The sequence below is a fragment of the Python bivittatus genome, unplaced genomic scaffold (genome assembly GCF_059951505.1).
Source record: "Python bivittatus isolate LINGU-HERP-01145 unplaced genomic scaffold, Pbiv_v1 ctg000350_np1212, whole genome shotgun sequence".
Taxonomy (NCBI): Eukaryota; Metazoa; Chordata; class Lepidosauria; order Squamata; family Pythonidae; genus Python; species Python bivittatus.
The window spans coordinates 9,760,190-9,787,574 of record NW_028277074.1 but is presented as its reverse complement, the minus strand read 5'-3'; the positions used below and the strand labels follow the sequence as shown (position 1 = coordinate 9,787,574).

The 27,385-nt window shown below is 36.6% G+C and overlaps 2 protein-coding genes across 9 annotated transcripts in view; one reads left to right on the top strand and one right to left on the bottom strand.

Moving 5' to 3' along the window:
• Window positions 1-741, bottom strand: part of GBE1 (1,4-alpha-glucan branching enzyme 1) — a 141,859-nt gene extending 141,118 nt beyond the window's left edge. For all 3 annotated transcript variants that reach the window (XM_088144573.1, XM_088144574.1, XM_088144576.1), the window contains exon 1: window positions 407-741. In XM_088144573.1, coding sequence (XP_088000699.1) covers window positions 407-498 — 92 coding nt within the window. In that variant the 5' untranslated portion in view covers window positions 499-741. The remainder of the gene's footprint in view (window positions 1-406) is intronic.
• Window positions 739-12,032, top strand: LOC148215116 (uncharacterized). 6 transcript variants are annotated; one of them, XM_088144577.1, is made up of 3 exons: window positions 739-986; window positions 2,387-2,470; window positions 8,572-12,032. In XM_088144577.1, exons 1-3 carry the CDS (start codon window positions 755-757, stop codon window positions 8,661-8,663), a joined length of 408 nt encoding a protein of 135 aa, XP_088000703.1. In that variant the 5' UTR covers window positions 739-754; the 3' UTR covers window positions 8,664-12,032. The 6 variants fall into 6 exon arrangements, 1 of the variants encoding a protein (XP_088000703.1); XR_015796763.1 differs by having other exon boundaries at window positions 744-1,207; XR_015796766.1 differs by having other exon boundaries at window positions 745-916.
• Window positions 12,033-27,385: the final 15,353 nt, after the last annotated feature.

Here is a 27,385-nt window from a genome sequence, read left to right as displayed (position 1 = left end):
TGTCATAGGCAGCATACGTGCAACTGCCCACCCTCCAATAAGGAAATACATTTCTTTAGCTAGCTGCAATAACCTACATACTTTATAGAACAACAGCTGTGTTATTACAAGGATTAGTGGGGGGGGGACCCTATCAATTCTGGTAGCATGCACACTGTTAGGTTGCAAATGAGCATCCCCCCCCCCCAAATCTATAAGATAGGGCTAGAATTTATCATGTAGCAAGAGAACCTGTCATAGTATGGTAATCTACTGCTTGTTACTCTTTTTCTCTCTACTGATCGATAGAAAACGGAAGAGAAAGAGGTTACCCAATGTGAAGTGGTGGAGTTAGAAAGGGGCGCGGGAATGGAAAGCAGAGAGAACAGAACTCCAGTGGAGCAAGGGACCCAGGTGGTTAAGTTACCTGCGCTGGAAGTCTTGCTCAAAAGGAGTCAAGTAGGGATCTTTCTCCAGCAGTCGCTCCAGTTCAGCCGGAAACGAACTTAGCACAGCCATCTTTGCAACTGCAGTAGCACTTAGCTAAGAGACGTGCTCTGGAACCGCTCCCCTCCCTTCGGACCAGGACTAAGATAGGCTAAGCCAAAGAAGTGGGCTGGCAGAGCCCCACTCCTCCCTCTCTTCTAGTGGAGCTAAACAGAGGCTCTCCATTCAGTCATTCGCTAAGAAAGGGAAGGCAGGAGAGGGCCGTTCCGAGTAATCCCCCGCCCCCTGCCGACGTCGCTAGGATGATGCGGCAACTGGCTCGTGCAGCATGAAGATCTGCAGCAGCGAAGCCTCCCCGCGTATGACTCACGCTGACTTCTCGCTGAGCCAAGAGCCGGCTCGCCTGGAAACTAACGGAGCTCTGCTCTGCAGCCCTTCACGTTTAACGCGTCAGGTCTCCAGCAGCCTGGGCACGTCACAAAGCAACATTGTAGGGGGAGGATCTCTAGCGGTCACGTGTAACGGGGAAGCGCTGACTGAGGTTTCAAGGAGAAAGCGATGTGGGTTATCGGTCAACGTTTGCTGCTTGCTAGGAAGTGCGCAAGCGCAGTGGAGGACTTGAAGCTGCTGCCCGAGAAAGGGTATTAGCGTTAACGTTTTGAAAATTGTGACCCGGGTGGTAAACGGCAGACAATGAAGGGTAGAAGATGTGGGAGTAGTTAGGGAATGGCAGGCGTAATTAAAGCTTTTGTTGTTAAAGCCTCCTTTCCGATAAAGAGAGGTGAAAAATACTATTTAGTACGTCTTTAGTTTTAACCTCATTTATTTCAGTAGGGTACGTTTTTTCTAAATAAAGCAGAGTATGATTGGGCTGTGTCTGATTTAAATTTAGTAAGTTTATATTGCATGCAGTACAGTACAGCCGAAACTTTAACGTGGAGATGGATTTCCTTTTTATTCTGACCGGGGCAATTCTTCAGTTTTCCCCTCTTTCGGTAATGGCATAAGCCACTCCTCAATTCAGTAACACAATTGGTTACAGTGCTAAAGAAACATTTATGCAAGTTTAGAAAGTTTTACCCAGAAATAGTTATTTCTAAAGTGATTTATGATGTCTGATAAACTGGCATCATAAAGTCTGATATATTCACAGAAAAATCACAAGCCTAGAATCACTGCTACAGTAAGATGGGCAGCATATATACATTTGACAACAAATAAAAAAAAATAAAGTTTATTGCAACTAACCATTGGTTTATGCAAATTTCACAGAATAGCATAATTAGGATTAAATATGCTGAAAAGCCCAAGTCTTCACATAATATCTATTATCTTTTATAGCATATTTTCCCATCTAATGGCCTTCAGATGCATTCCAATTACAACTTACAGAACTTTAAGCCAATAAAATAGCAATGCTGGTTTGAAATTGTTGTGTATATGCATTTATTTGTAAATGGTCACAGAGCATAGAGGAGAAAAAAGAAAACAGGTTTACAATAAATACAAGAATTTTTTTAAAAAAAATAGCATACAAGCAGCAGCATTTAGAGTGCAACAAAAGTCAGTATAATGTGCAGGTCTTAATTTGGCAATTATGAAAGGTGTCTATGCATAAACTAGTGGGATGACCTGAAGCAAAGTAGTCAACAGTTGTCGGAGAGATGACAATGAAAGAACCTAGGCTTAGCTGGTTGTTAAGCAAATCCACTTGTTTCTAATAGCTATAGCTGAAAATTTTGCAACTTCGGATGTTTTGGTGAAGGAATCTTGCAGCAGCTGATCTATAATTGCTGAGTTGATAGGTGGGAATTTTTTCTAAAAAGTGGTTTGATGAGTTCACAGCACTAATCATGATATATTTATTATTTGTAATGATTATTATGTGAGATCATCTGCCGTCATAGGATGAAGTATCATCAATATGCTAATGATACTCAATTATATATCTCCATCCCAGGTGAGGTAAGTGATGCCGTGACCGCCCTTTCGCTGGAGGCTGCGAGGGTCTGGATGGGGAACAACAGGCTTCAGCTGAACCCTGGTAAGACAGAATGGCTGTGGGTTAATGGCTCCTCTGTATCCAGGACGTTGTCATCTTTGGTGCTGGATGGGGTAGCACTGCCCCAAACAGACCCAGTGCGTAATCTGGGGGTTCTCCTGGACTCATGGCTCCTGCTCGAAGAGCAGATGGCAGCAGTGGCCAGGAGGGCCTTTGCACAACTTTGGGTTGTGCAATAGTTACGTGCTTTCCTGGATCGGGATGCCCTTCGAACGGTCACTCATGCCCTTGTTATCTCTCATATAGACTACTGCAATGTGCTCTACATGGGGCTATCCTTGAAGAGTATCCGGAATCTATAGCTGGTCCAGAATGCAGCCGCGCGGGCTATTTTTGGAGCCCCAAGAAGGGCCCATGTAACACCCTTGCTCCGTGAGCTGCATTGGGTACCAGTCTATTTACCAATTCAAGGTGTTGGTTATCACCTTTAAAGCCCTACATGGCATGGGACCAGGTTACCTAAGGGACCACCTGTTCCCCATGACTTCAACCCATCCCACCCGATCACACAGAGAGGGTATGCTTTGGACCCCCTTGGTAAAAGAGCTCTGATTAGTGGAGCTCAGAAGATGGGCCTTCTCGGCTGTGGCCCCCGCCCTTTGGAACATCCTGCCCCTGGAGGTGAGATTGGCCACCTCACTCCTGGCCTTCCAGAGGCACTTGAAGACCTGGGTCTGCCACTCAGCTTGTGTGTGGGGATGGCTAGTCCCTTAGAAGCCCTTCATCTCCAGCCTGGGAAACCATCTCCCTCTTGGACTTTTTCCTGGTAATGTCTTGTACAGTTTTTTTGTACAGTTTTTATGTTTTTTCTAATTTTATATGTATTTATTATTTTAATGGACTGTGTGAGCCACCCAGTGTCCCTCTGTCACTCTGTATCTTGTCTGAGGCCTGCCTGAGACTTTGCTATCTTAAATTCTGGCTAAAACAATTATTCTGGAGTAAGTCCTTCACCCAGATTGGATAGTTCTATTTCGTCCTTGAAAAAAAGCAAATAGACTTGGATTGCAGGCTATCTCTCCCAGCTGTACATTTACGGCCTATGTAGAGCTGTGGCAGAGCTTAAGTAGACAGTTTTGGACCTTGATGTCCCAAAAGATAGATAAAAAATTTGTCTCTCTGCTACCATGAGCTCCTGTATGTCCCTTTTACACACTCATACACACACACATTAATGATACCCTTTATGACCCACAAAGAAGGCACAACTTGACACCCTGACCTCAGTGGTCACTACAGATGGATATCATAATATTCCTTATCAGAATCATCTTTATATGTACTCAAACAACAAGATTGAGTCTGTGGTATACTTGTTGCTAGACTGTCCTTTGTTATTTATTTATTTATTTATTTATTTATTTATTTATTTATCTACCTACCTACCTACCTACCTCCACCCATCTGTGGCAGAGATCCAAGTGACAGACCCAAGTGACAGAGGGTCTCTGCCACTAAGCAAAGAACATGGAGAATGGCCTTAAGAAAATTAGATTGAATTACTTCCAAAATAGAAATGTTATCCTTATTTTATGTATTTCCAGCACATCTAGAGGGTGTACATTGGAGAAATGGTGTTAGCAAACTACTTAATATACTCTTTTGTTCTAAAATCAGTCATAACATTGATAAATATTATATGAATCTTACTATATATTTGTGTATGGCAAAAGTATGTGAACCTTTGCTTTCAGTCACTGATATGCCCACCCTTGATCAGCAATAACTGCAACTAGACATTCTGATAACTGTTGATTAGTCCTGTGCATCGGCTTGGAAGATTTTAGCCCATTCCTCCTTACAGAACAGCTTCAACTCAAAGATGTTGATGGGCTTCCTCGCAGTTCACAACATTCCTATAGGATTAAGGTCAGGGCTTTGACTTGGTAATTCCAAAACATCAACTTTCTTCTGCTTTAACCATTCTTTGGTCATTTTGCATCATTGTCTTCCTGCATGACCCACTTTCTCTTGAGTTTCAGTTCATGGACAGATACCTTGACATTTTCCACTGGAGTTTGCTGGTATATTTCAAAATTCATAGTTCCATCAATGATGGCAAGCCTTCCTGGTCCAGGGGCAGCAAGGCAGGCCCAAACCATGATATAGCCACAACCATTTTTCACAGATGGGATAAGGTCCTTGTACTAGAATTCAGTGTTTGCCTTTTGCCAAACATCTTGCTGTGTGTGTGTGTTTTGGTCAGGCAGCCTTTAACAACAAATGGATGAAATTCTGGCTGAACAGCATTAAAAAAAAAAAAAATTGGCCAATTATAGTCAATTAGCAAAACACGTTTGGCTCTAGTTTGCTATGTTGTCTGATTCTAAACCAGTGGGTAAATTGGCTACTCGAGGTTAGCACCAGACTTTGTTTGGCATGTTTTGTGTACATAGTCATAGTCTCTTGTCTATTGACTGATAACATTTTTCTTGTCTTCCTTTCTTGTCCGGTTCAAGGTTTACAGTCGTTCCTTGATAGCAAGATCACCACTCCTGAAGCAGAGATTCATAATTTCTTGCAGCTTTTTTGCTCTCTGCAATTCTTATGGATAAAGCAGAACTTCTGGCATTTATGTATACATCCATTCCCTTTTTTCATTCTGAGATAGCTTCAGCAGTTGACAGCTTCATTATAAGTATCTGATACACATAGAGAAGACAATTTATAAATCAGGAAGAGCAATCTGTAAACCAAGGCATGGCTAAGTGTTTAGATATGCTGGAAGTATAGTGCTCAAAATTTATGGTAGTATTCGATCTTTAGTAGTATCTAGACAACATCTGGTATGACCTTATCCTGAATCCCATATACTGGTAATTAATAATTATAGTAAAATCAATAGTGCAAATAAACATCTAAAGAAAATTAACTATTTTCTGAAATGAACTAGCAATTCCTAGTATACTTCAAATTTCACATACTGAATTTTGTATTCTTTTGTTTCGGTTCTGCATTAAGATGGGTTCTGCACAGTACTATAATATCCTTATTTCAGTATCCTTATCTGTCTTATTTTATCTCATCTAGTATAATCTCTCATTATTATTTGTTTTCTGTATTTTAAAAATACATATGCTTATGTATTTGACAATCTCCTAAGCGAGTGATGAAGTGGGCTTTGGCCTACAAGCTGATGCCACCATAAATTTGTTGATCATTAAGGTACCTCAGAACTCTTTGTTTCTATTGTTATATTTGATGGCACAGTGCTGCAAATAACTTGCTAAAAAGAACATTAAGCGGAACAAAAGCTTATGAATCTATCAATACTAGCACCATAGCACATTCTTTTTTGCCTGATCCAATTTTCATTTCAGCTAGATGGAAATTGAGTTTCATAGTGATTAAAATTGTAGCTGGTGGAAATATGGAAGAAGAAAACTCTATTTCAGGCTGCTATATTCTCTGCTTCAAGGGAGTTGTTCCTTGTAAAAGAATGATATTAGATATTCTGGTCTCTTTTTAAGCAGATAATTAATTCCTTGCATATTCCAGATGCTTACTTTTAATCTTCCCATTACTTATATTTCATGCATCATATTTCAGATAGAATCAATCTTTCCCACACTGTTCTACTTACTTTGACACTTTTTCATTTGAATAAGAATTGTACTTCAGACTGTATTGTCTTTCAAAGAACGGGATAGACATATATTTGCATTCCAGATCAGAATGAGAAAGGAATCCCAATCCAGCTATATATGTACGTTTTTATTATTTTGTTTTATGTATTTTATTTACATTGCATATATGTTGCTTAATAGTTACATTTACTGACTGGGTCACTGTATTATTAAACTACAACATTTGTTTATAAAGAGGGAGAAGACCAGTTTTAAACAAATTAATGTTAAAAAAAAAAGTTTTTGAAGCCATAGCTCCCTCTCTCTCACACACAATTCTCTCTCTCTCCTCCCCCTGCCCCCTCACGCATTGATACTAAAATGACATACTCTTTACTGGACAAAATTGCTTCACAGATAAGACAACAACCCAGAGGACCTTCTGCTAAGAACCAGTGTGCTATATATTATTTGATGAGGCTCCTCGGACATTAATATTCTTATCAATGGTAATTAATGTGGAGATGAAGGCAGAATGTCATACGCCATCCATCTGATTGGCCAGAAAAACATCTTCAGCAGTTGGGCTTAGTTTTACTATATTCCTATTTGTAACAAATGTTTGTAGCAAATATGATCCAATGTAAGCAGAAATCGATATAATGTATCACATAATTGCTGCTGAGGCATAGCCACTATTCTAAGTGTCTCCAGCTAAGTAATAAAAATACTGTTCTGGATTCTGCACTGATAGTCAATCTTTTGCATGGAAAAGCTACTGAATCATTATTTCAATTCAAAGAGACACCACGATAAAATATTTTGGAATCTCTTTCATAATACCTAGTTTTTATTAAGGTTTAATTTTCCCAAGATTTCTCACTGAGCATTTATATATATTTGTGCACTAGAGTTCCCTACCCCCTTTCTTCTTTGGTGGGAAAGGAGAATCTGTTGCAGTTCATTCTTTTTTAAATTTCTTGTTGAACATATCCAATACTCACATTTACACCAAAAGCATCAAAAGAAAACAGACTGACATGAAACATTTTAGCATGCCAAGTTCATTTTTGTCTTCTCTTGCTCTTTGTGTTCTGCATGTAGCCAATGGCAGTACTTCACTAGCTCAGTTTCTGAAGTAAGGCATTCTTTCACACTTAGGTATTCACTTGGGGCCAATTGCTATTGGCCCTAGGCAAACAGCTGAGTGGTAACTTGCAAGCTGAGTATAGTTCAGACCTTGTATGAACTCTGTTTTTCAGTATTGCCTAGCTTTTGGAATAATCCATGACCTATGTATGTCTCTGACAACTGACTGTTTGGCAGTTATAGTTATATTTGGGTTGTTGCAGCATTCAAGTAGCTACCAAGCTACCTCTTTGGGGAAAAAATGTTCCAAAAACAGGAGTTGTGAGATTATTAGTTTTACGCCTGATTGATCTTCACCCACGTTCCTCTAATTTTTATGGGCTAGGCCACACATGATATAGAATATATAATGCATAATTCAGAACATTTGTTGGACCATATTTACAAGCTGCTAGTCAAATATGATTCAGAAGCCAGTTAGGCCAAAGACTGTATGATCAAATGAATGCAGAATTTGAATTCAGAGATGCAACAATGGAAATTTCAATGGAGGAACTTTAAATTTACTCTAAACATTATCCTCAGAGAAAACTGGTATAAAATGTTTATTGTTGGTATATTATTCCAGTTTTGATTACCAAAATGAATAATTCATTTTCAAAAAATTGCTGGAAATGTGATGACAAGGTTGGATTTTTTTTTTTTTTTTAACATATTTAGGGGCAATGCCATGAAGATCAACATTTCTGGAAAATGATTGTCACCAGTATGAAACAAATTGAATTCCCATTTTAACCTCCAATATTCCTATTAAACTTTGTTAACCCACATATCCCTCAATACACTCTGAATGAGCTCTATATAGGATAACTGCTGCAAGGAGATTATACGCTTCTTACTGGAAAGGATGTCTGATCCCTTCACTGAAAGAATGGTTAACCAAGCTATGGGAATATGCTTCAATGTCTAGAATAAATTCCTATCTGAAAAGCAAGTCTTATACACACTTCAGTTTAAACTGGGAACCATTCCTAGATTATAATCTAAAATATAGACTGTAGAGCATCCAAAATTTGGGTTTATTTTTGCATAGAATTTATATTTCAATTTTATGAGTTATATAGTCAAAATATATATTTTTGTAATATCAATTGAATTCATCACAGTGTACAATTTCATTTTATTTATCTTATGTGGTCAATTATCTTTGTTACTCGTTTTTAGCTTAAGTTTAATAGTGATTAATAATATTTTTATATATATATATATATATATATATATATATATATATATATATTCATAACTAAATATATTTTAGAATGCTGTAAACTCCATGACATTTCAAAATCCCTGATTTATTTATCTACTTTATATTTTACTCTTTTTTCATGTTTTTTATTGTATTTGTTAATTTTTTTTTTCTTTAAGTATTCAATAAAAGGAAGAAAGGAAGAAAAGAATGGGCACTTGCTCACATTTGTGATGATTCAAGCCAATTCAAACTACTGCAAAGAAACTAACAAATATCCTAAGAAGAGAAAACATGGAAGAATATGTGGGGAGAAAAATAGAACTATTTCACAAAGGCATATATCATATTTTCATTAATTGTTTTGTTTTATAGATATATATAAATGTAAGATGGTTATTATTGTATACTTTGATTGTATCTGGCCTTAGGGCTGTAATAAATGTGTGTGTGTGTCTTTTCATGTCCCTCTTTGTAAGACCCATTTATCAGAAAGTTTATGAAGACAAAATTAATTCTGACATACAACATAGACAGCCCTGTTGCTGTTATTTCAGAGACTAATACATACTCTATAGTGTAGACATTTATAAGGCATCTATATGTGATTCAGAAATGGATCTCTGTACAGCTAAGCAAGAACATGCTTTTATTCATGCATCAGAATTAAATCCAATACATTTGTAATCCTTTATTAGTAGTTTTTGTTTCATGAATGAAGCTTTTAATCTGCTTAGACAAGATCATAATGCTCAAAATATAGGCTAAATGCCTTGTCTTAAACTTTAGAAAAACCAGTTACCAAGGTGTTCTTTTAAGCATAAAGTAGGAAGTGATCTAAACAATGCAGAGATTAAACTGAGTATTCTTAAAATATCAGTTGGTAAATCCCTTTCTGCACACATAGTCTTGGTGATAAAAATGACTTTTCAGTGTTTCTGACTGGCATAAATATTTCCAAATATAACAAGAGTCATAAGTCAGTGGTACAGCATATGCTCTGAGTACAATGAGCCCTACCTGCATTTACAGAGCTCTTCAGGTATAGCTGGAAAATACTTCTTTTTGGTATCCTTTCTTATTTCCTGTCATTTCACTGGAAATGGATTTAGTTGTCCTTAAATATGGTCACCCTACTGATTCAGCAGCTGTGTGAGATGTACAGAGTCCCTTCCTCAGGCAAAAAGTCATCTGCCAGCATCCCTTCTTAAATAAAAGAAGTACTGTTCATGTGAAAAATATGACCAAGGGTGATCTGGAGGACTATTCCCTTTAGTGTATATTTTCCATTTCACATATTGTATTCTGCTGTTTGAAAGATATAATCTTTATTCCAGTACTTTCAATGAGATCTAGGTTCCTTCCTTTTTTTTCCTCTTCCAAAAAATCCAAATCACTGCTTATAGCAGCACAAAATACTCAATTGTATAAATAGCATAGTTAAAATTATGCCCTAACAAGGAGACTGAACTCCAGCATAGTTTGATTCTACACACGATTAGTTTGTAGTATGATTCTTGGTAATGATTTTCTCTTATGTTGAAAATTGTTAATAAGCAAAAATAGATGGAAGTCTTGGTCATGAATTCCAGCCATCAGCTGGTGTGGACATCAAAAGCAGCCTTTTGGTTGATGCTGGATGCATTTGCTGTAAATTATTCATAACATATTCTGCACAGAAAACATAACTGCTATGTTTTAAACTCTCAAGCTGCTGTGTCGAAAAGAGAAGAAGAAGAAATGGTAATCACAACATAAGCATTAGCATGTAAAAAGGAACTCTGTATAATACCTTCACAATCCCTTCTCATTATAGCATTGTGATCTTCAGGAAAATCAATTCATGTAACTCACCACTTCTAAGAGGATTCCATGTTTATTGCATTCCATCCATTTCTTCTGAGTAGGTTGGATGCTAAAAATAACATAAATAGAAGTGCTTCAGATTTTACTTCTGATTCCGGAGCTGAAAATATAAATATAGTAAATATTTGAATAGAGTTCACTTCAGAGTTGGAGTTGTTTTTCTTTTAATAGATCAAAACATAATGGATTTGTAATTGCAATCAGGTTGAGTCTACCTTGTCTGTGATGTACAGGGACAGAAGTTGTCTGTATAATGTTCCTTACTCATTTCGTTTTGATAGCTCTCATAGGATTTGCAAGACAATTCTCATATTGTCTTGGTATTTTGAGGTACCTCTTTATATATTCTACATACAATCTCCTTATACATAATAACAGTTGCTAATAGTTTTAAAAGATATATACACAAATGTATATGCTATATAAATAGATCCTTAAGGACAGAAAGGACCTATTTATATTGTTTTTGTTCCTATTGTTAAAAATAATAAAAATCTTTAATCTGATTACTTGAAACCACCAAGAAATCCATGAGTAATTTTTCATGGACTTCTTGTTCCACCTCATTTTAACATTTATATATTACATTTGTGAATATAGGCAATGCATTTGACAAATCTTTTGATTTTTTTTTTTTTTTTTTTTGCTGCAGAGATGCAGAAAGAGCTAAATCAAAAAGTAAAGCATCTGAGTTTCTCTTTCTCATGGACTACAACAGGAGGTAGAATGAAGCAAAATCTGTTCCTGCTGTATGCTTCATCTATTACTGCACCAGAGTATAGAGAAAATATACTCTTTCAAAATAATATTTACTGTAATTTAATTTTGAGGTTACAATGGCTTTTTACATAACATACAAACCTAGGAAACATCTTAGTATTACAGCTTTTTGAGATGCAGTCTTTTAAATGTTAATTATCTTTCCTGAGATATTCAGGAATGATGCCAAGAGAATATTTATAAATCATTGCCCAAACTCATTGCAATATGTGAGTTACCATCTGCAATTTCAGATCTAATGGCAGACGTGGATAAAGAAGTTGCCCTCCTCTGAACTGTGTCTTCTCAGTGTCACGAAAAGACTTTAAGGAGAAGCCTCATTCCCTACTTAGCAGAATGAATGGAAGACTCAAAGCATACACTAGCTTTCTTCACTTTAATTTAAGTGAAGGAATACATGTTGTAATCTAGAATTACATCATTGCACTATTGAGTCTAGCATATTCTGGATAATAAAAAAGAAAAGTTTATCTGGGCTGTGTTGTGCATCTTCATGCTTGGAGACCTTAGTGCAGAATCCTAATTTGATTACTGTGACATTCTTTATATAGATTTGCCCTTGAATCTGATTCAGAAATTTCAGCTAGTTCAGAATGTAGTTCATTCATTCTATTGAATAAGGGACTGGAGTATACAATCTTAAAAAATCAATAGACCCAAGTTTTAAGAAATGCAAAATAACTTTCTCATAACCTAACAATTAAACTAATTAATCATAAAATCTTGCTCTATATTTATTGGACTTCCCAGTTAATGTTTAAAGAAAGATGGATACCATATTTTGGTGCTGTAAGAAATTTCAGAGATGATTTGATAATATGATTTGGTCTTGTTCTGTTCTAACTCTGTTTTGGTTTCAAGTCATCAAATATGAAAAACAGTAATTAAAGACATTAGTGTGATGCCAAATCCAGCTCTATCAAATGTGGTATTTGGCTGAGAGAATTATTTTATGTAGATAGAAAGAAAACAAATGTACAGATGTAAGAGTGGATTCTAAGAGATCTGTCCTTTCTAGATTTAAAAATGTTTTTATAATATAAAAATAAAAAGATGAAATATGTTTGTATGTGGTCTAAATTCAGTAATATATTAACAGATTGGATTAGTTTCCTATTCCTTCCTTCCTTCCTGTACATGTTAATAACCCCTGCGTATTTTTGTATTACCATTTTCTTTCCATAAGTTATACAATATTTATTTATTTATTTATTTAAAAAGGAGTAAAACTGTTACCAAGAACACACTTCAGAGTTTATAGATGATGATGATGATGATGATGATGATGATGATGATGATGATGATGATTTTATTAGACATATCCTGGAGCACTCTTAAGTACAGGAGCTCAAAGTGGCATACATAGTGTTCCCTCCTCCTATTTTTTCCCCTTATAACAACAATCCTGTGAGGGAGCTTGGGCTAAGAGAGAGTGATTGCCCCTAAGGTACCCAGTGAGCTTCCATGGCTGAGGGTGGACTAGTCTACCCAATCCTAGTCTAGGACCTTAACTGCCGCACCACACTGGCTCTAAAAAAACTAAGTGGGCTGATTATGTGCTACCTGATTGAATCTTACAGCAGTTCAGCTTAACTCCCATGCTGCTCCCAGCTGTTTTTTAAGCCAATTTTTTTTAAAAAAATCCAGTTCATATTGCAGTGAGTAGGCAAAGTGGTGCTCTGCTGAACAATGGCTATCACAAGATCTGATTAGTCATTTCCCTGCTTCTTGCCCTTCCCATCCCTGCAGGAAAGACAAACCTCGCTGGCTGGCTCCTGTGTGAACCTGTCTAGCACACCTGCCTTTTCCTTTTAGAGATTGTGTCCTCCTTATAAGTTCCTGTGCCTTTCCTTTGCTGTCCCAGATGCTTGCAAACATTGATGTCTTCATGCCCCCCTCCCCAATTATGTCCCTAGATGTAATGCTGAGGGGGGAAAACCAAGCCCCTTACGCTTTTTAGTGAATGGAGACCACACTCCCTGCTTTGAGCCAAATTTATTGTAACTGTGCAGGGGGAGAATACAAGGTTCAGCCCATTTGGGAAGGGAAGATGATATAGTAATGTCATAAGCTTGGTCAGATAAAGATCTCCCATAGTACCCCTCCCTTGTCAACGCAGAGTCCCCTTTGCCTTCTGTAATAGCAGCAGATATAGGGTCAGCAAGGGTTAGCACTTCTAGGGCTTACTTCCCTATTCTCACAACTGTTCCTTGAGGTTTCACTTCTGCTTTGTTGAGCTGCAGAAGCTGTTCCTGTATTTGTGCTTCTTTGCACCAGGTTAGTGCTGTTTAGCAAGCTGAAACCATTTGACTAAGCCAAGCTACCTCTCAGGTCAGGTTTTGCCCTTCAAATGCAGGGTCTTTTTTCCTTCCCTTGAGGTACTTTTGTTTTAGATGCTACAATAATTAAAGCAATAGGGAAGGGCTGGTGCTTTCATTCCTACATTCCTCTGTAGATACAGGGAAACTTTGTAGCAAGGAAGAACTGATAGAAATAAAGTTGCTGTGTTCCTATGTTGAAACTTAATTTTTTTTTTTTTTAATGAAGGGAAGGGAAGCTTTGCAGTACTGTGGGCAGTGATTGGGAAAGCAAGGGAAATGCATCTCAGCCAGCCTGGGCAAAAATCAAAAGGGTACCTAATAGCAGATGTAAAGTTTCAATGGAGCAGATATTTCTAGGGCTGAGGATAGTTCATTGACTTAACGGGACATTGTTGGATCATTCACAATATTATTAAAAAAAACAAAAAACAAAAACTGTCATTGAGCAGAGAATGTATCAATCTGGCTGGCCAACATGAAATGGTTGCACACAACAATGACCAGCTGCTGGAGGAGAGATGTTGTGCCAGGCATTGCAGCCATTCGGAGCTGGAGCTGCTACTAAATCTGGAATGGGCACTGTCTGCTCTGAACAATTTTAAAAGTTCTGGTTGTAAAACAGGAGTTTTGAACTGACTCTGGAAAACACAGATACGAGAATCCATTTACAATGGGCTGAGACAATGTCATCTATTCTTTCACTTAGTAAATGATGAGTAGATCATAGTGTCAATAGGCCAAGTAGAAAGTGATTATCTACCTTTAAGGTTATAATAATAACATTTAAATCCTTTAATGGCTTAGATTCTTGATATTTCAGGGACTGATCACCCATATGCAGCTGTCCAAATGTGAAGATCTGCAAAAAGGTCCCTTCTCAGCCTTTTATAACACAGAAAGGTGCATTTTTCTGGAGACATGGGAGAGTGCCTTTTCTATTATGGAACTCCTAATCACCTGAAGGCCAGGGTGGCACTGATACCATGTGCTTTTCAATGCCAGATGAAGATCTGGCATTCAAGACATGAAAAGTACAGTTTCACCATGCCTTTTCCAACTTCATACCCCTGTGTTAGTACTATTTGTTTATTATTCTGCATGATATGTATTTTTATTATTGATTTTATTAATGTTTTAAATAAATGTATACAGTTTCTTTACTTCATCACTATCACCACAATTAAATAGGCCAATAGAAGCAGTGACCTTCACCTCAGTGAAGATCAAGTCAGTTCACCAATCATGGTTTTCTAAGGAGATGACAATTGTTTCCAAGAAGATACATTCAGACTGACCTATCTACGTATCCAATGACTTTTGAAGAATTAGTGATCTGTTACAAACATGGAGATGAGGAAACATTCCAATGTTCAAAAAATAAGAAAAGGAAAATGATGTATATGCTCCTGAAGAAGCCTACTCCCAAACTAGAAATGATGATCAATTTCTGTCCATCTCCAGCTTCCCTTTTGCAGGGAAGGATTTGGAGATAAGGTTGTAGGGCATCAGTTGCAGGGGATCCTGGATTCAATGGTTTAACTAGATCCCTTTCAATTGGGACTGAGATCCAGGCATTGCATAGAAACTGCTTTGGCCACTCTTGCAGATGATCTTAGATGGAGCCAGGATGAAGATAGTATGATGCTCCTGGCCTGATAGATTTCTCAGTGGCATTGGATACTATCAAACATGGGATGCTTCTGTAGGCATTGTTATGAAGAATTCAGGATTGTTTCCACTTCTTCCTGAGCAGATGTTGCAGTTGGAGGATGAGAGGTCAAATAATGTCACTCATATGGAGTGCCTCATGGCTTGGCCTTCTCCAGCATGCTATTTAACATCCATATTAAACCTCTGGTCATGTGTTAGTTCAGGGTGCAGTACCATCAGTACCCAATATCTCCACCCCAGACCAAGCAAGATATGCAGCATAATTTCTAACCTGGGTCTTGAGGCTGTGAGTGAATGAATGAGATGAAAGAAGCTCCTGGAGAAAACATGAAATATACAGTAAATCTAATAATCAATAAAATAAACAAATTCCAGTAAGATGGAGTTGCTATTTGTTCAGAAATAATCTAGCACCATGTTAGCTCATCTCACACTTCTTTGAAGGAGTAGGACCATGATCTGAGAGTTTTTCTGGACCCATGGCTCATGCACAAGCAGCAGATATATGTTGCAGATATGAGAGTTTTTGCCTAGCTTCACTAGTCCTCCAATTACAGGCTTTTTTGGCTGGTCCAGCCTTACAGAATAGTTTGCCTCCAGAATCAGGATGGTTCCTTCCCAGGTCATATTTAGGAAAGTAGTTAAGATGATCCTATTTTGCCAAATTCATGGGGAGTAGAATGCCAGATGATGTGAGAATTTGTGAGGAGAATGGGAAAGTAATAGGAAAAGAGTTACATAGACAACTGACAAGATGGGAAAGACTTCATTAGTAGCTTATCACATAAATAATAGCTTGGTCCAGCCTGAAAAAATCCCAGGAACAGATTCAAAATGTTCAGAGACTCCCCCTTAATGGACTTACTAATAAATGAAGGTAGTAGTTCCTATTATAGTTTCCGAAATTTTGTTCTTTACCCCAGTTATTAAAATTTCTTACTGAATGTGTGATTCTTGTTCCTTAATCATGCCCTGTGATACAGGGCTTGACATACCGTATATTGGGCTATTGCCACAGTATGATGGTTATGTTGAATGAATTTTAATACATTATTAGTTTTATTGTGTTAATAGATTATTGTTTTTATGAGCTTTGTGAGTTTTTGATTTTTTGATGTGTGAAGACCCAGAAATTTAGATTAGACTGCCATAGGTGTATGAAAAATAATAATAATAATAACTTTATTACAGTCAATTAGACCAGTACAATATTAAGTATGAAAAATAAATTTTCCTTGTTTCTTGTGGACAAGATGGATAAATATAGCTAGAGGGTACTATAGTCCAGATAATTAGTATCTGATTTAAAAAGTCTGAAAACTTACTTGTAAATGGTTCTGCATCAACCCAAACTGAAGGATCAAACTGAGTTCCCTTATGTTATGTATATCTTTATAAATGTCTTATAAAAAGTAACTGGAAGTATGCTTATTAAATCTGCATATAGCATCAAACTGGAGATGGGGCTTGACTAACCCTTACAGGACAAATTTCAAAAATACATGATTTCAAAGGACTTTGTTCTTTGCCAGCTTGAACATTTGGTGAAATCCAACAGAACGATACTCAACAATTACAAATACTACAGGATTTGGAGACCTGGCTTTATGGCCATGCATATGAGAATAAACTGGACATCCTAGTAGACTAGCATTAAACATAACCAATAGTGTGATGCCGCAACTAAAACCAGAACAAATTTGGGCCTCATTAACAAAAGTCGAGGTCATGGGAGATAATAGTTCTAGTGTAAAAGCATCTGTGAGGAGTGTCTAAAGAAAGGTATGTTTAGCTCACAAAATATAAGGCTAAATAGAGATGATATCTAAAAGCCTGTCCCATGTAAGAAAGGGCAGATCCATTCTTTGATGAAACAGGACTGGGACCAATGACTGAATGATAAATTAAAAGAGATACAAATAGGAGGAATTTCCTGATAATATTGGGACTGGGATCAATGACTGAATGATAAATTAAAAGAGATACAAATAGGAGGAATTTCCTGATAATACCTGTTAAGTAATAAAACAGTATGCCTAGATCGGTGATCCTCAAATACTTATTTACATACTTATTTTTATATGTAAATGTATCCCTCAAACAGATTCATAGGATTAAATATTTACATCTGATTGCTACATCAGTTAATATTTAGATCATGTGTATCTTTGTTTGGAAATTGAGCTAGAAGACGGTGGCCAAGCATTGGGAAAGGAGTATATTTAAGAGTGAAGAAGAACAAGGAGGCCTCTGTGGTGTAAAATATTCCTAATTCCAGCTCTTCAAATCTAAGAAACAGGTCTAATTGCTAGTTTGGAATGGGAACAATTTTAACCTGGCATTTTGATCTTTAAAAAAAAAAAAAAAGTTTGGGGTATATTAAGGGTGGAAATGATTATAGGTTGCTTCCTAGAGGTTTCATGATTCTATTGCCTTCCTTAAAATTCCTCAAAACCACAAATAAAGTGTCAATTTCTCCAAAATTAGAGCTACCCTATCTGGGCTGCAAAATTCAGGGGGACTACTTGATGGCAGCAGAAATGAAGTTTTCTCTATTTCTTTGCTGCATCTAGTTGTCCATTGGAGAAGGATCCCATTCCAGTAATTGTAAGTTGTAACCCTGCTCCAGTATTCTACCAAGAAGACCAAGTGGGCATTCACATCCAATAAAATATTAACCTGATATTGCAAGATTTAAATATTTAAATAGACTGCGCACTGGTTTGGGTAGAACTAAAGATCAAATGGAAAAATGGGGGGTTTCTTCCTGAGGACAAGGGTATTTATTGTGAATGTGGTACTATTCAAACAATTATTCATCTTTTGTAATGCCCCTTGGGACCTACATGCACACAGAATGACTCGCTGGTCAGAAATACCTTTGCCATCAACGTGGCCCAGCATTGGGCAAGAATTATGTAAATCTATATTTTTATTAAAGTTTTAATTTTTTAAAATTTAGATTAATAATTATCTCCTTTCCAGTTCCTGCATTTCTGACACGAGATGAGATTGCAAGATAAGATCTCCAGGCTGGAAGGTATCCAACAAGCTATTGAGGAAGAGAAGAAGTATGAATAACACTGTTTTGTTTTGTTCTGTTTTGTTTTTTAGTGAGGTAGCTGCATTGAAGCCAAAGGAAATCCACTGGCTGTGAAGGAAAAGGAAAGTTCAGTGCTGCAAATTTAAGTTTACATTGGCATTTGGAATGTCAGAATGCTGAACCAATGTCTTCACAGCAGAAAAGTCAAGAGTGGATATTGACACGCTGGGAATCAGTTGACCCAATGGGCTGGAATGAGTCATTTCACATCAGAGCAGCATCAGACCTTTTAGGAAAGATGAGTAAGTAATAAAGAAAATGGAGTAGCCATCATTATTAACAAAAAGAGTGTAAAAGGCAGTGCTTGTGCACTGTCAAGAACCACAAAGATGACCTTGTAGGGGACTTCTGGGAAAGACATGGCAAATAGGACATTATTTGAAGGGATTAAAGATCTAGATTGTTAAAAGTAAAATGAAGGAATATAATTTGATCAAGGTTAAAATAGGTTGTTATCTCTGATAACTGTTAATGGACTTTTACTGATCAGGATTGGTTTTAAGGATTTGCTTATAGATAAAAGATGAGATATGGGAAGAAGAGATTATTTGTTGCATTTTAAGAGAAAGTGATAAGTTACTAAAATTGCTTATACTTGTGATGGAGGCGGAAGCCATTTCTTTTGTTTTTCTTTACTATATTCTTATTTTTTTTCTTATTTTTCTTATTCTTTTCTGCACTTTCTATTTTTTTATTTTTATTCTTTATTTTTTTTTAGTTTGTATATTTTATTAGTTTTCATATTTTAAATTGTAATGTTTTATAAAATTACTATAAAATGACCGTGGAGGAAATATACAGATATGGTTATAAAAATAAAAACATGTTAAAACCTGGGAAATAGAGAAAGTGTGAGAAAGACAGGGTCCACCCTGATTCACTGGAGTATAAGAGGGAGGCAAGGGAAAACATAGTTAGGTTTCAAGTTTCTGTTATAGCCTATATAAATAACGTTCCAGTCAAACTTGTGGTGTCTGTTTCCTAATCTGGCTTACCTTGAAGGGCTGACATATGCAACCTGAAAAATGATAGAATTATATGAATTTTAGTGCAATACAACCCAATAATTTTTTACTAGATATTTTTTCCACTGTTCATTCAGGAGCTCAAGTCAGCATACATAACACTCCTTCTTTGTGACAAAAATTCTGTAAGGTAGCTTGGGTCAAGAGACACTGACTGGTCCAAAGCCATCCATAGAGCTTCCTTCCTGAAAGGTGGGGGTAGGGGTGGGAGGTGGGGGTGGTCTCATTCAAATAATAAGGTGCCAGATTCTGGAAGAGTATCTAGCCCAAGAACATGGCAGCAGCTGTGAAGGGCAAAGCAAAGGTGATACAAAATTGCTAGGAGAAACTTAATCAGTCTCAAATATGCTAATGATATCATACTGCTGGCTGAAAGGCTGAAAGTATATTTAAGGACACCTTGTGGAAGGTGAAGAAGGAAGTACAAAGCCAGTGTGCTGCTAAATATTTGTAAAAGAAAAACCAAGGTTATGTTAATAGACAGTACCAATCCAAAGATGGAAAAGAAGATGAAATGGTTACATTCCTTATTTTTCTAGGCTTAAAAATTCATAATATGGTGACCATAACCATGCAATTAAGAGATCTGTGCTCCTTGGGAGAAAGGTTATGATGGAACTAGAGTATTAAAGGGCAGAGACATCATCCTGGTTACAAGGGTCATGGGTTCAGCTTTACTGATAGTCCAGCTTTCACAGCCAGATGTATTAACTGGGAAATCCCACTGATGGGTCTGGCATGCAATGCAATGACAAGGAATAGGACCTTCTCAGTGGTTCCCACTTGTGTTCCCTTACTTTTCTTGCTACAGAGAACAGGAGAAGCAGAGGGAGAAAAGAATTAGAAAGTGACCGTTCTAATTATTTCTTCCTCCCTTCCCATGCCATTGGATTGGCAAGAGAAGTGGGAAGGATGCTTCTTGCGTTGGGGGAGAGCCCTGACTCTCCTGATGCCAAAAGGATTCGGCCCTAAGAATCAGTGGACTGCAGCAGTGGGTGGCCAGTAAGAAGGGAGGCCCCCTCCCCGACCTTACTTCAGTATTGTGTACCGCAGAGAATCATAAGCACAAGCTTGTGCCAGAAGAAACTGGAAAACCATCTTAAAATTGGAGCAAAAAAAAAAAAAAAAAGAATTCAGGCTTCCTTCCTGGTGGTCAGATATGAGTTGAAGATGACATCATATTTTAGTCCTCTAATATAATTACAAATGTATCTCAAATTGTGTGGAAGAACCTTAGGTTGTCTTTTAAATACACTCATTTTAAATTGCTATTCCATTGTTTTAGTTCTGTCTTACTAGATTTTGCTTTAATTGCTTTATATAGTTTTCTTTAAAATATAAATTGTTCTGAGTAACTCTAGGACAAAGAATGAATTGTGGTTATTATTATTATTTACAACAGAGCAGTGAGTTTCTATGGCTGAGTGAGGAATTGAACCTAGCATGTCCTGGTCATGGTCTAGTACCCATACTGCTTAATCACAATTAATTTTAGAAAGTAGTTGCAAGAAATAGAATCCAACTCTGACTCATGGTCTATAATTAGGTCTACTATACATGCTTTATACAATATAACACTCTCGATACTAATATTATACTGTGATGAAAGCTGAAAGCTAATGTAAGTTCATGCAAATACAACAGTTCTGTGAAGGATAAACTAATTTGTGGCAACATTTTAACTGAAGCTTAATCTTCCTAAGTATCATGCTTTCAAAAGACTTCCACTAGCTATGTGCAAAACCTAACATGTTCCAGGTTCAATTATTTGAATATAGCCTAATCTCTGTGGGTTTTGTGGGGGAGGGAGGGAGAAACAGCGCACACGCACACACACACACACCTGTACCTTTAGAAATAAGAAATTGTATTGACCACAGCAAATACATTAAGTTCTTAATTCCATGTGTCTTTCAGCATTACGTGTAAACTTGTTTCTTCAGCAAATATAATTTCAGTTGTTTTCAGATGGTACAGTTTAACTCCCTTGATAAGGTTACTCATGAGTGGCTTTCTTAAACCAAAAATTTAGTCAGCAATTGTCCTTTCATTAAGCAACCTATTTTTTTTTCCTCCCACCTGGAGCTCAAATATGATGCAAAACAAATTATTTCTATGCAATTGACATTCCTATTAAGATCTACCCAGTAGATTCAGAAACAATGGCTATCCAAAAGTTATTGGATTACAGCTATGTGACTGATAGCATTAATTGTAGCTTGATAACCCAATAACCTCTAGAGCTTCACAAACGTCTACCTCTATTTTAGTAGTTATAACAAACTGTTTATAAAATTTTCAAAAAGAAAACCATACATTGAACAGCCAAGAGAAATCATTCAGAACTAAAATATATATATTGGAGTGTCAGAGACAGTTGGTATTTCAGAGATTGCCCCCCTTCCAAAACCATTCGATTATATTAGGCTTAGTGCAGTGCTTAAATCTGTGCATGATCAAGCTGGTTATTGAGCAACAACAGAACAAGCAAGACTGTACAGCAGATGAACAAATTGATACTTCTAGTTAATTTCCAAGAAAGTGACAAAATAATGTATACTGTTGCAGGATTCTATAGACAAATGTTAAGTAAGAATGATAACTCCAGCCCTGCAGCTCGGGTTGCAAGGACAAGTGAAACACACCAATAATCAAAAGAGGAAGGCTCATGCTTCAGATTTTCCTAGCAGTTTTCAGAACATGTTGGAGGACACAAGTAAGTATGTAACATAAAAATAGTCTCCTAATAATAGAAGAAATTCAAAGGTCAGTTTTACAGTGCATGTTTTGCATGCAGAAAATTCCAAATTAAATCCTTATGAAACCCTGGAGAATTAATGCTGGGCAGTATAGACAAATATTGAGGTGGATGTTCCAAAAATCTTGTATTATTTTTATTGTTATGCTATTCATATTTATTTCATGAACTGTTGTTTTTAGGTCTCTCTATGCTGATCAGAGTGGGTAGCCTTATAAATTGAAGGAAGGAAGGAATGAGCAAGCAAGCTATCACCAGTCTTTGGATTCCTTTTTTCATATTCATCCACAACAATCTTCTTACTTTCTGACCTACATTTTAGACATTTCATTAATAATAATAAACCTACACCTTAGCCTTCCTTTATTCATCCCTTAGGTCCATAAGAACATGTAATCTTTATTCAGTTATATTACTTTCTTCCAGTTCTTAAATTCATGGACACAAACAGGTCTATTTTTATTTCATTCAGTTCATATGCTCTTTGACCATTTACTCTTCTTACATTCCAAGTCACAGTGTTCCATATACCATGGTTAATCCCAATGATATTGACTCCTGGCATCCGTCATAATGGTTTATTGATTTTATTTCAAATGAGGTATATAGAAGTTGTGCTTGTATTTATGTATTTTCCATATTTCTTCTCTACAGAAATCCAAAGACTCTACCTAGCTTTTATAAGGTATAAAAACTAAGTAAAACACCCACAATATAACAACCATAAAAACAGTAAAACAATGCCACCAAACAGAAAATAGCAAACAACAAAAATAAACAATGAAGATAACATAATAATTTAATTATCATAATTTATAGATTAGTGATATATACATGCTGCCTAGAGTCATATGGATGAGATGAGTCAAAAGCACATGAAACTATAAGAACATACACCTAAGTGATGTACCAACAACCCTGCTGCCCACTTTTAAAGACCATCATATGTTGAGCATGAAGGATTCCAAGAGGTTGTATGCATAGTTGACTGAATGTGTTCAAAAGCCTTTTGACTGGAGACCCAGCCTCATTAGAGTTGCCATTCACATATATCAGTTTGTAAGCAGTACAGTTGAATGGTTTTGTAATTCCATAAAGAATTAAGTGCTTAGTCTAAGAAGCCCTACAGAGGAGCCAGATATGTGGAGGCCATGGAAGAGGTGTCTGCATTTCATTCCTTGTCCCTGCCACCCTTTTAACTCTCAGATATGCAAACTAAAGATTTAAGTGTCTTTTAGATAGTTAGTGGAGGTATAAGGGAGAAAAACCTGCAACAGCAGGTCCAGCAGTCCTGGTTCCCATCATTAAGCAAGGAGTGAGCAGGTCATTAAGCGAGCCTGGTTTCCCCATTGATTTTGCTTGTATGAAGCCAGCAGGGAAGGTCACAAATCGCAATCATGTAACTTCAGGGATGTTGAAACAGCTGTAAGTACACGGACCCATCATAACTACCAGTTGTCTAGCACTGTCATAAGTTCAAACTGTCACTGAATGAGTGGTTGTTAAACAAGGACTGCCCTAATATGGGAGGAGCTCTCAGCATTGAAACAAATCACATTAATGAGACAAATACCATCATTGCTATGATTCTTGAGGAAAAGCTTTGCTGCCTCATATAGGCATTGATTAGTACTAGATAGTATTAACTGACATATTGATGCTGTAATGTTCCATATTTTTATCAGGATTGTGCAGGTATTTGAAAGAGTATTTCATTTCAATTATTTGACTAAAGCACCCTCTCAAAGCTGTTTTGCATAACAGTATGATTACCCTCCCTTCTAAGAGTAAAGAAATCACATTGCTTTGTTTTGCCTATTTCACTTACATTACCTGGAACTCTGAAAGAGGCTTCTGTGCAGGCAGCTGTGTCCACAGGGGGACGTGGTTGCAAGTGTCAAGGTGGTGGTAGTGGCAATGCGATCAAAGCCCCCCCCCCACCTTTGTGCATGTAGTGCTGATATTTGAACAAAAAGGGATGGGGTTTTCATAGCACTACTGCAACTACCATCTTGACTTTTTTTAAAAAAACATCTTCCCCTCTCCCTCCGATACCTCTGTGCGCAGGTACTACTCTTGCCAAGAAGATTCTTCTGATATTTCCATTCAGTTACTGGAAGCACCTTGCATCTATGCAGAAATTATCTTCTGGATTTTGCAAGTGCTTGAGAATGCTATGAGACAACATGAAATGATTCACTGAAGAAAGTCATATTACCTGTTTTCATGTATTAGTTACATGCCAGGCTAGAAACCGAGAGACTGTGAGTTCTAGTCCTGCCTTAGGCACAAAGCCAGCTGAGCGACCTTAGGTCAATCACTCTCTCTCAGCCCTAGGAAGGAGGCAATGGCAAACCACGTTTGAAATCTTGCCAAGAAAACTGTAGGGACTAGTCCAGGCAGTCACCAGGAGTCAACACGGACTTGAAGGTTTGCACGTGTGCGCGCACACACACACACAAAACTCACCCTAGCCTGATTTTTAATAGAAAGCCATAACAGCTTTGTTTGGTCAGAAAGAAAGAAATTCAAAGTGTCATAAAGCATTACATATATTAGGCCAACTGAAATTTTACAAAATTAATGGAAGTATTCACATTTTTCACTGGCTCAGAAGTCTTTGTATCTCACATAGGATCAAAACAGTTTTCACTTTGACAGTTAGAATTTATATTTGCAAAATGAGAGGTTTACACATGGTGTTTATTTCTTCTTTCCAATTCTCACTGGGACAGTCTCTAATACAATCTAACACTAGTTGATATCTGATAGGATCCAATTTGCACATTTGGAAGCTCTCTATCACTCCATCTAGCCATATAACCCAGTACAAATATTGTTCCAGTATTGACCACATGCCTTCTCCTTTTCTGGCCATTGCACAAGAATTTTGTAGAACTTCAATTAGCCTAATAGAGCTATTTACTTCTATCAATTTTGTGATTTTAATTATTTTAAAGGTGTTATATCATAAATTACTTTAGGAATTACTTGAGATAGAGATTTCTGTAACAAGATAATTATGTATTTGAACATGCAGCTTAAATGAAACACCAGATTTCAGCAGAACGTAATAATTATTTTACCTTCTCCCCATATTCCCCATAACCAATAACACAAAAATTGGCTATCCTGAAGCTACATTCCTATAAAACCAAGATACATTTGTTAAATCTTTTCACATGCCTGCTCCATTCCCATAGCCAGCTTTTTAAAAAAAGAAAAGCTCTTTGAAGAGACAAGATAAGGAGTACAAGTTCAGCCACTCTGTGATTTCATTCCACAATTTTAAAAAAGCATACTTTCCACATGACTGAGCATAATATTAATTTGTTCCTTAGTCTTTTGGTGTGACTAGCTATAATTAACTAATGTAAGCCAGTCTTCTCCAACCTGGCGTGCTCAAAATGTATTCAGAATTTTCATCAATCTTCAACAGCATGAATGTGTTTATGTCACTTAACATTATCCAACTGGAGCATATACAAAGATCATTTTTAAAAAAACTTCATAAACCTTGCACTTTCGATTGGCCTGATTGATTGGACTTATAATTTAAGTCTTATTAGCTTAAATTCTACTACATCCACTTTAATAGGCTTTCTGGGTTGGTCAGACAGGTATTTAATGTAGTTCAGAGGGCTCCATACTTACATGTCGTACAAAGCATAATTGAACCAAAAGACTGACAAATAAGCTCTCCCTTTCTCTCTCTCTCTCTCTCTCTCTGTATGTGTGTGTGTGTGTGTGTGTGTGTGTGTATATATATATATATATATTAGCAAACTATAATGTAATGTCAAGATGTTAACCTTTTCCTTATATGACTATTTTCTTCTTTTCATTTTCTACATTTACAGTCCTTTGCCATTCCTGCCAGAACCCTAATGTTTTAACTGCAGTTACTCAGAATAAAATTGACATTTCTTCTACAGATTACATTCATTTTACCTTTTTTAAAAAGCTTCTTGAACTTTAGAAATGCCCTCAGTTTTCAGCAAAAGATGATTGGTTTCACAATTTCTCTTGCTTTTATTTCTGCAGATCTTGGGTACAATTAACATTCTTCATCACTAAGAATCAAATAGGCAACAGATGTATGATACATAGCTACTGTGCTATGATTTCTGATTATGCAAAAATCTGTTATTTTAATTTATTAGACAAAATTGGGAAATAGTACGTTTGTTGATGGAATAAAGTTGAGCTGGGGGACAGACTTCTAAAGCCAAATTGCCACCTGAAACTTAAAATTTAATTCTCCATCATATTATTCCTGTGTTATTCTAAAAATGAAGGCATATCCATCCTTCTGTGTTTTCATTCCTCAATCATTCATAAAGCAATTTTAAACCAACCCATTGTAAACTCCAAACACCAGGAGGCAATCCGTATTCATCTGCTTTCCCTCCCTATGATTGTAAAGAATATCATCTAGCTATAACCTTCTGATCTTCTGTCCATTGAGATCTCTAACACAGGTAGCACAATGGTATCTTGTGACTTCATCAGAAAAATGACACAAAATATGTAATTTGTATCAGTTGCATCATGATATGAATGATGTACAGTATGTTGCAAATAATGATGTCATGAGGTATGTGACATCACTTGACTCTGTCTCTTCCCTGTTATTGGCCATACTCTCTGACATCATCTTGAATTAGCTATCGCTAACAAGAACTTTTGTAAGAATGATAAAGTTGTCTAATTAAAAAGCAAAACTTATGGTTGGTATGGTTACCAATATCAAAGCACTGATATTGGTAACCATACAAAATGAATTGCCCTTAACCATCAATTTTTTTGAAGACCAATAAATCACTTACACAACTCTCTCTCTCTCTCCCTCTCCGTCTCCCTCTCCGTCTCTCTCCTATCTATATCTGCCTGAACATAGTCATATTAAGAAACAGTATGCATGCAAATGACTATAAAAGGACTGTAAACAAATGCAAGATGCCATCTTTAAAAGTTTTTATTTTAAAAGACCATACTAAGACAAACAAAACATTAGTCCTCAAACAAATGTCATTCTATGAAATCAGAATTGGGGTAATAAGTTATAAAATATACTATTTGAAAATATTCATTCTACTAATTTATATTGTACACAGTATAACTGAGCTTACAGAAGTTATCTTCATTTGAACCTAAATATATCTTCTCTGACTATAGATCTTCCTTCTGTTGATCAAGTACAGTTTATATCTGTAAATTTGATATGCCATTAATAGGAAACATTCATATCAGTCTTGAAATAAAAAGCCAAGAAAGAGTTGTACATTTCCAGCAAAAAGGAACATATTGATTTATAGACATGAGTGATAGTAGTGAATGTACTAAATGCATGTCCAGTTGGCAAAATGTACACTCATTGTAAAGTAATATATATCCTTTTTACAGTCATTGGTCTAAATCCCCTTTCTGAATTAGTGATGACTATATAAAATGCAAATTATTGCATGT

Excerpts from the sequence above, each read along its gene's own strand:
- LOC148215116 (XM_088144577.1), top strand. The coding sequence starts at position 755 with ATGAAGATCTGCAGCAGCGAAGCCTCCCCGCGTATGACTCACGCTGAC. Across the intron at positions 987-2,386 it reads GGTTTCAAGGAGAAAGCGAT|GTGAGGTAAGTGATGCCGTG; the intron begins GTGGGTTATCGG and ends TCTCCATCCCAG. Across the intron at positions 2,471-8,571 it reads CAGGCTTCAGCTGAACCCTG|TATTCAATAAAAGGAAGAAA; the intron begins GTAAGACAGAAT and ends TTTTTCTTTAAG.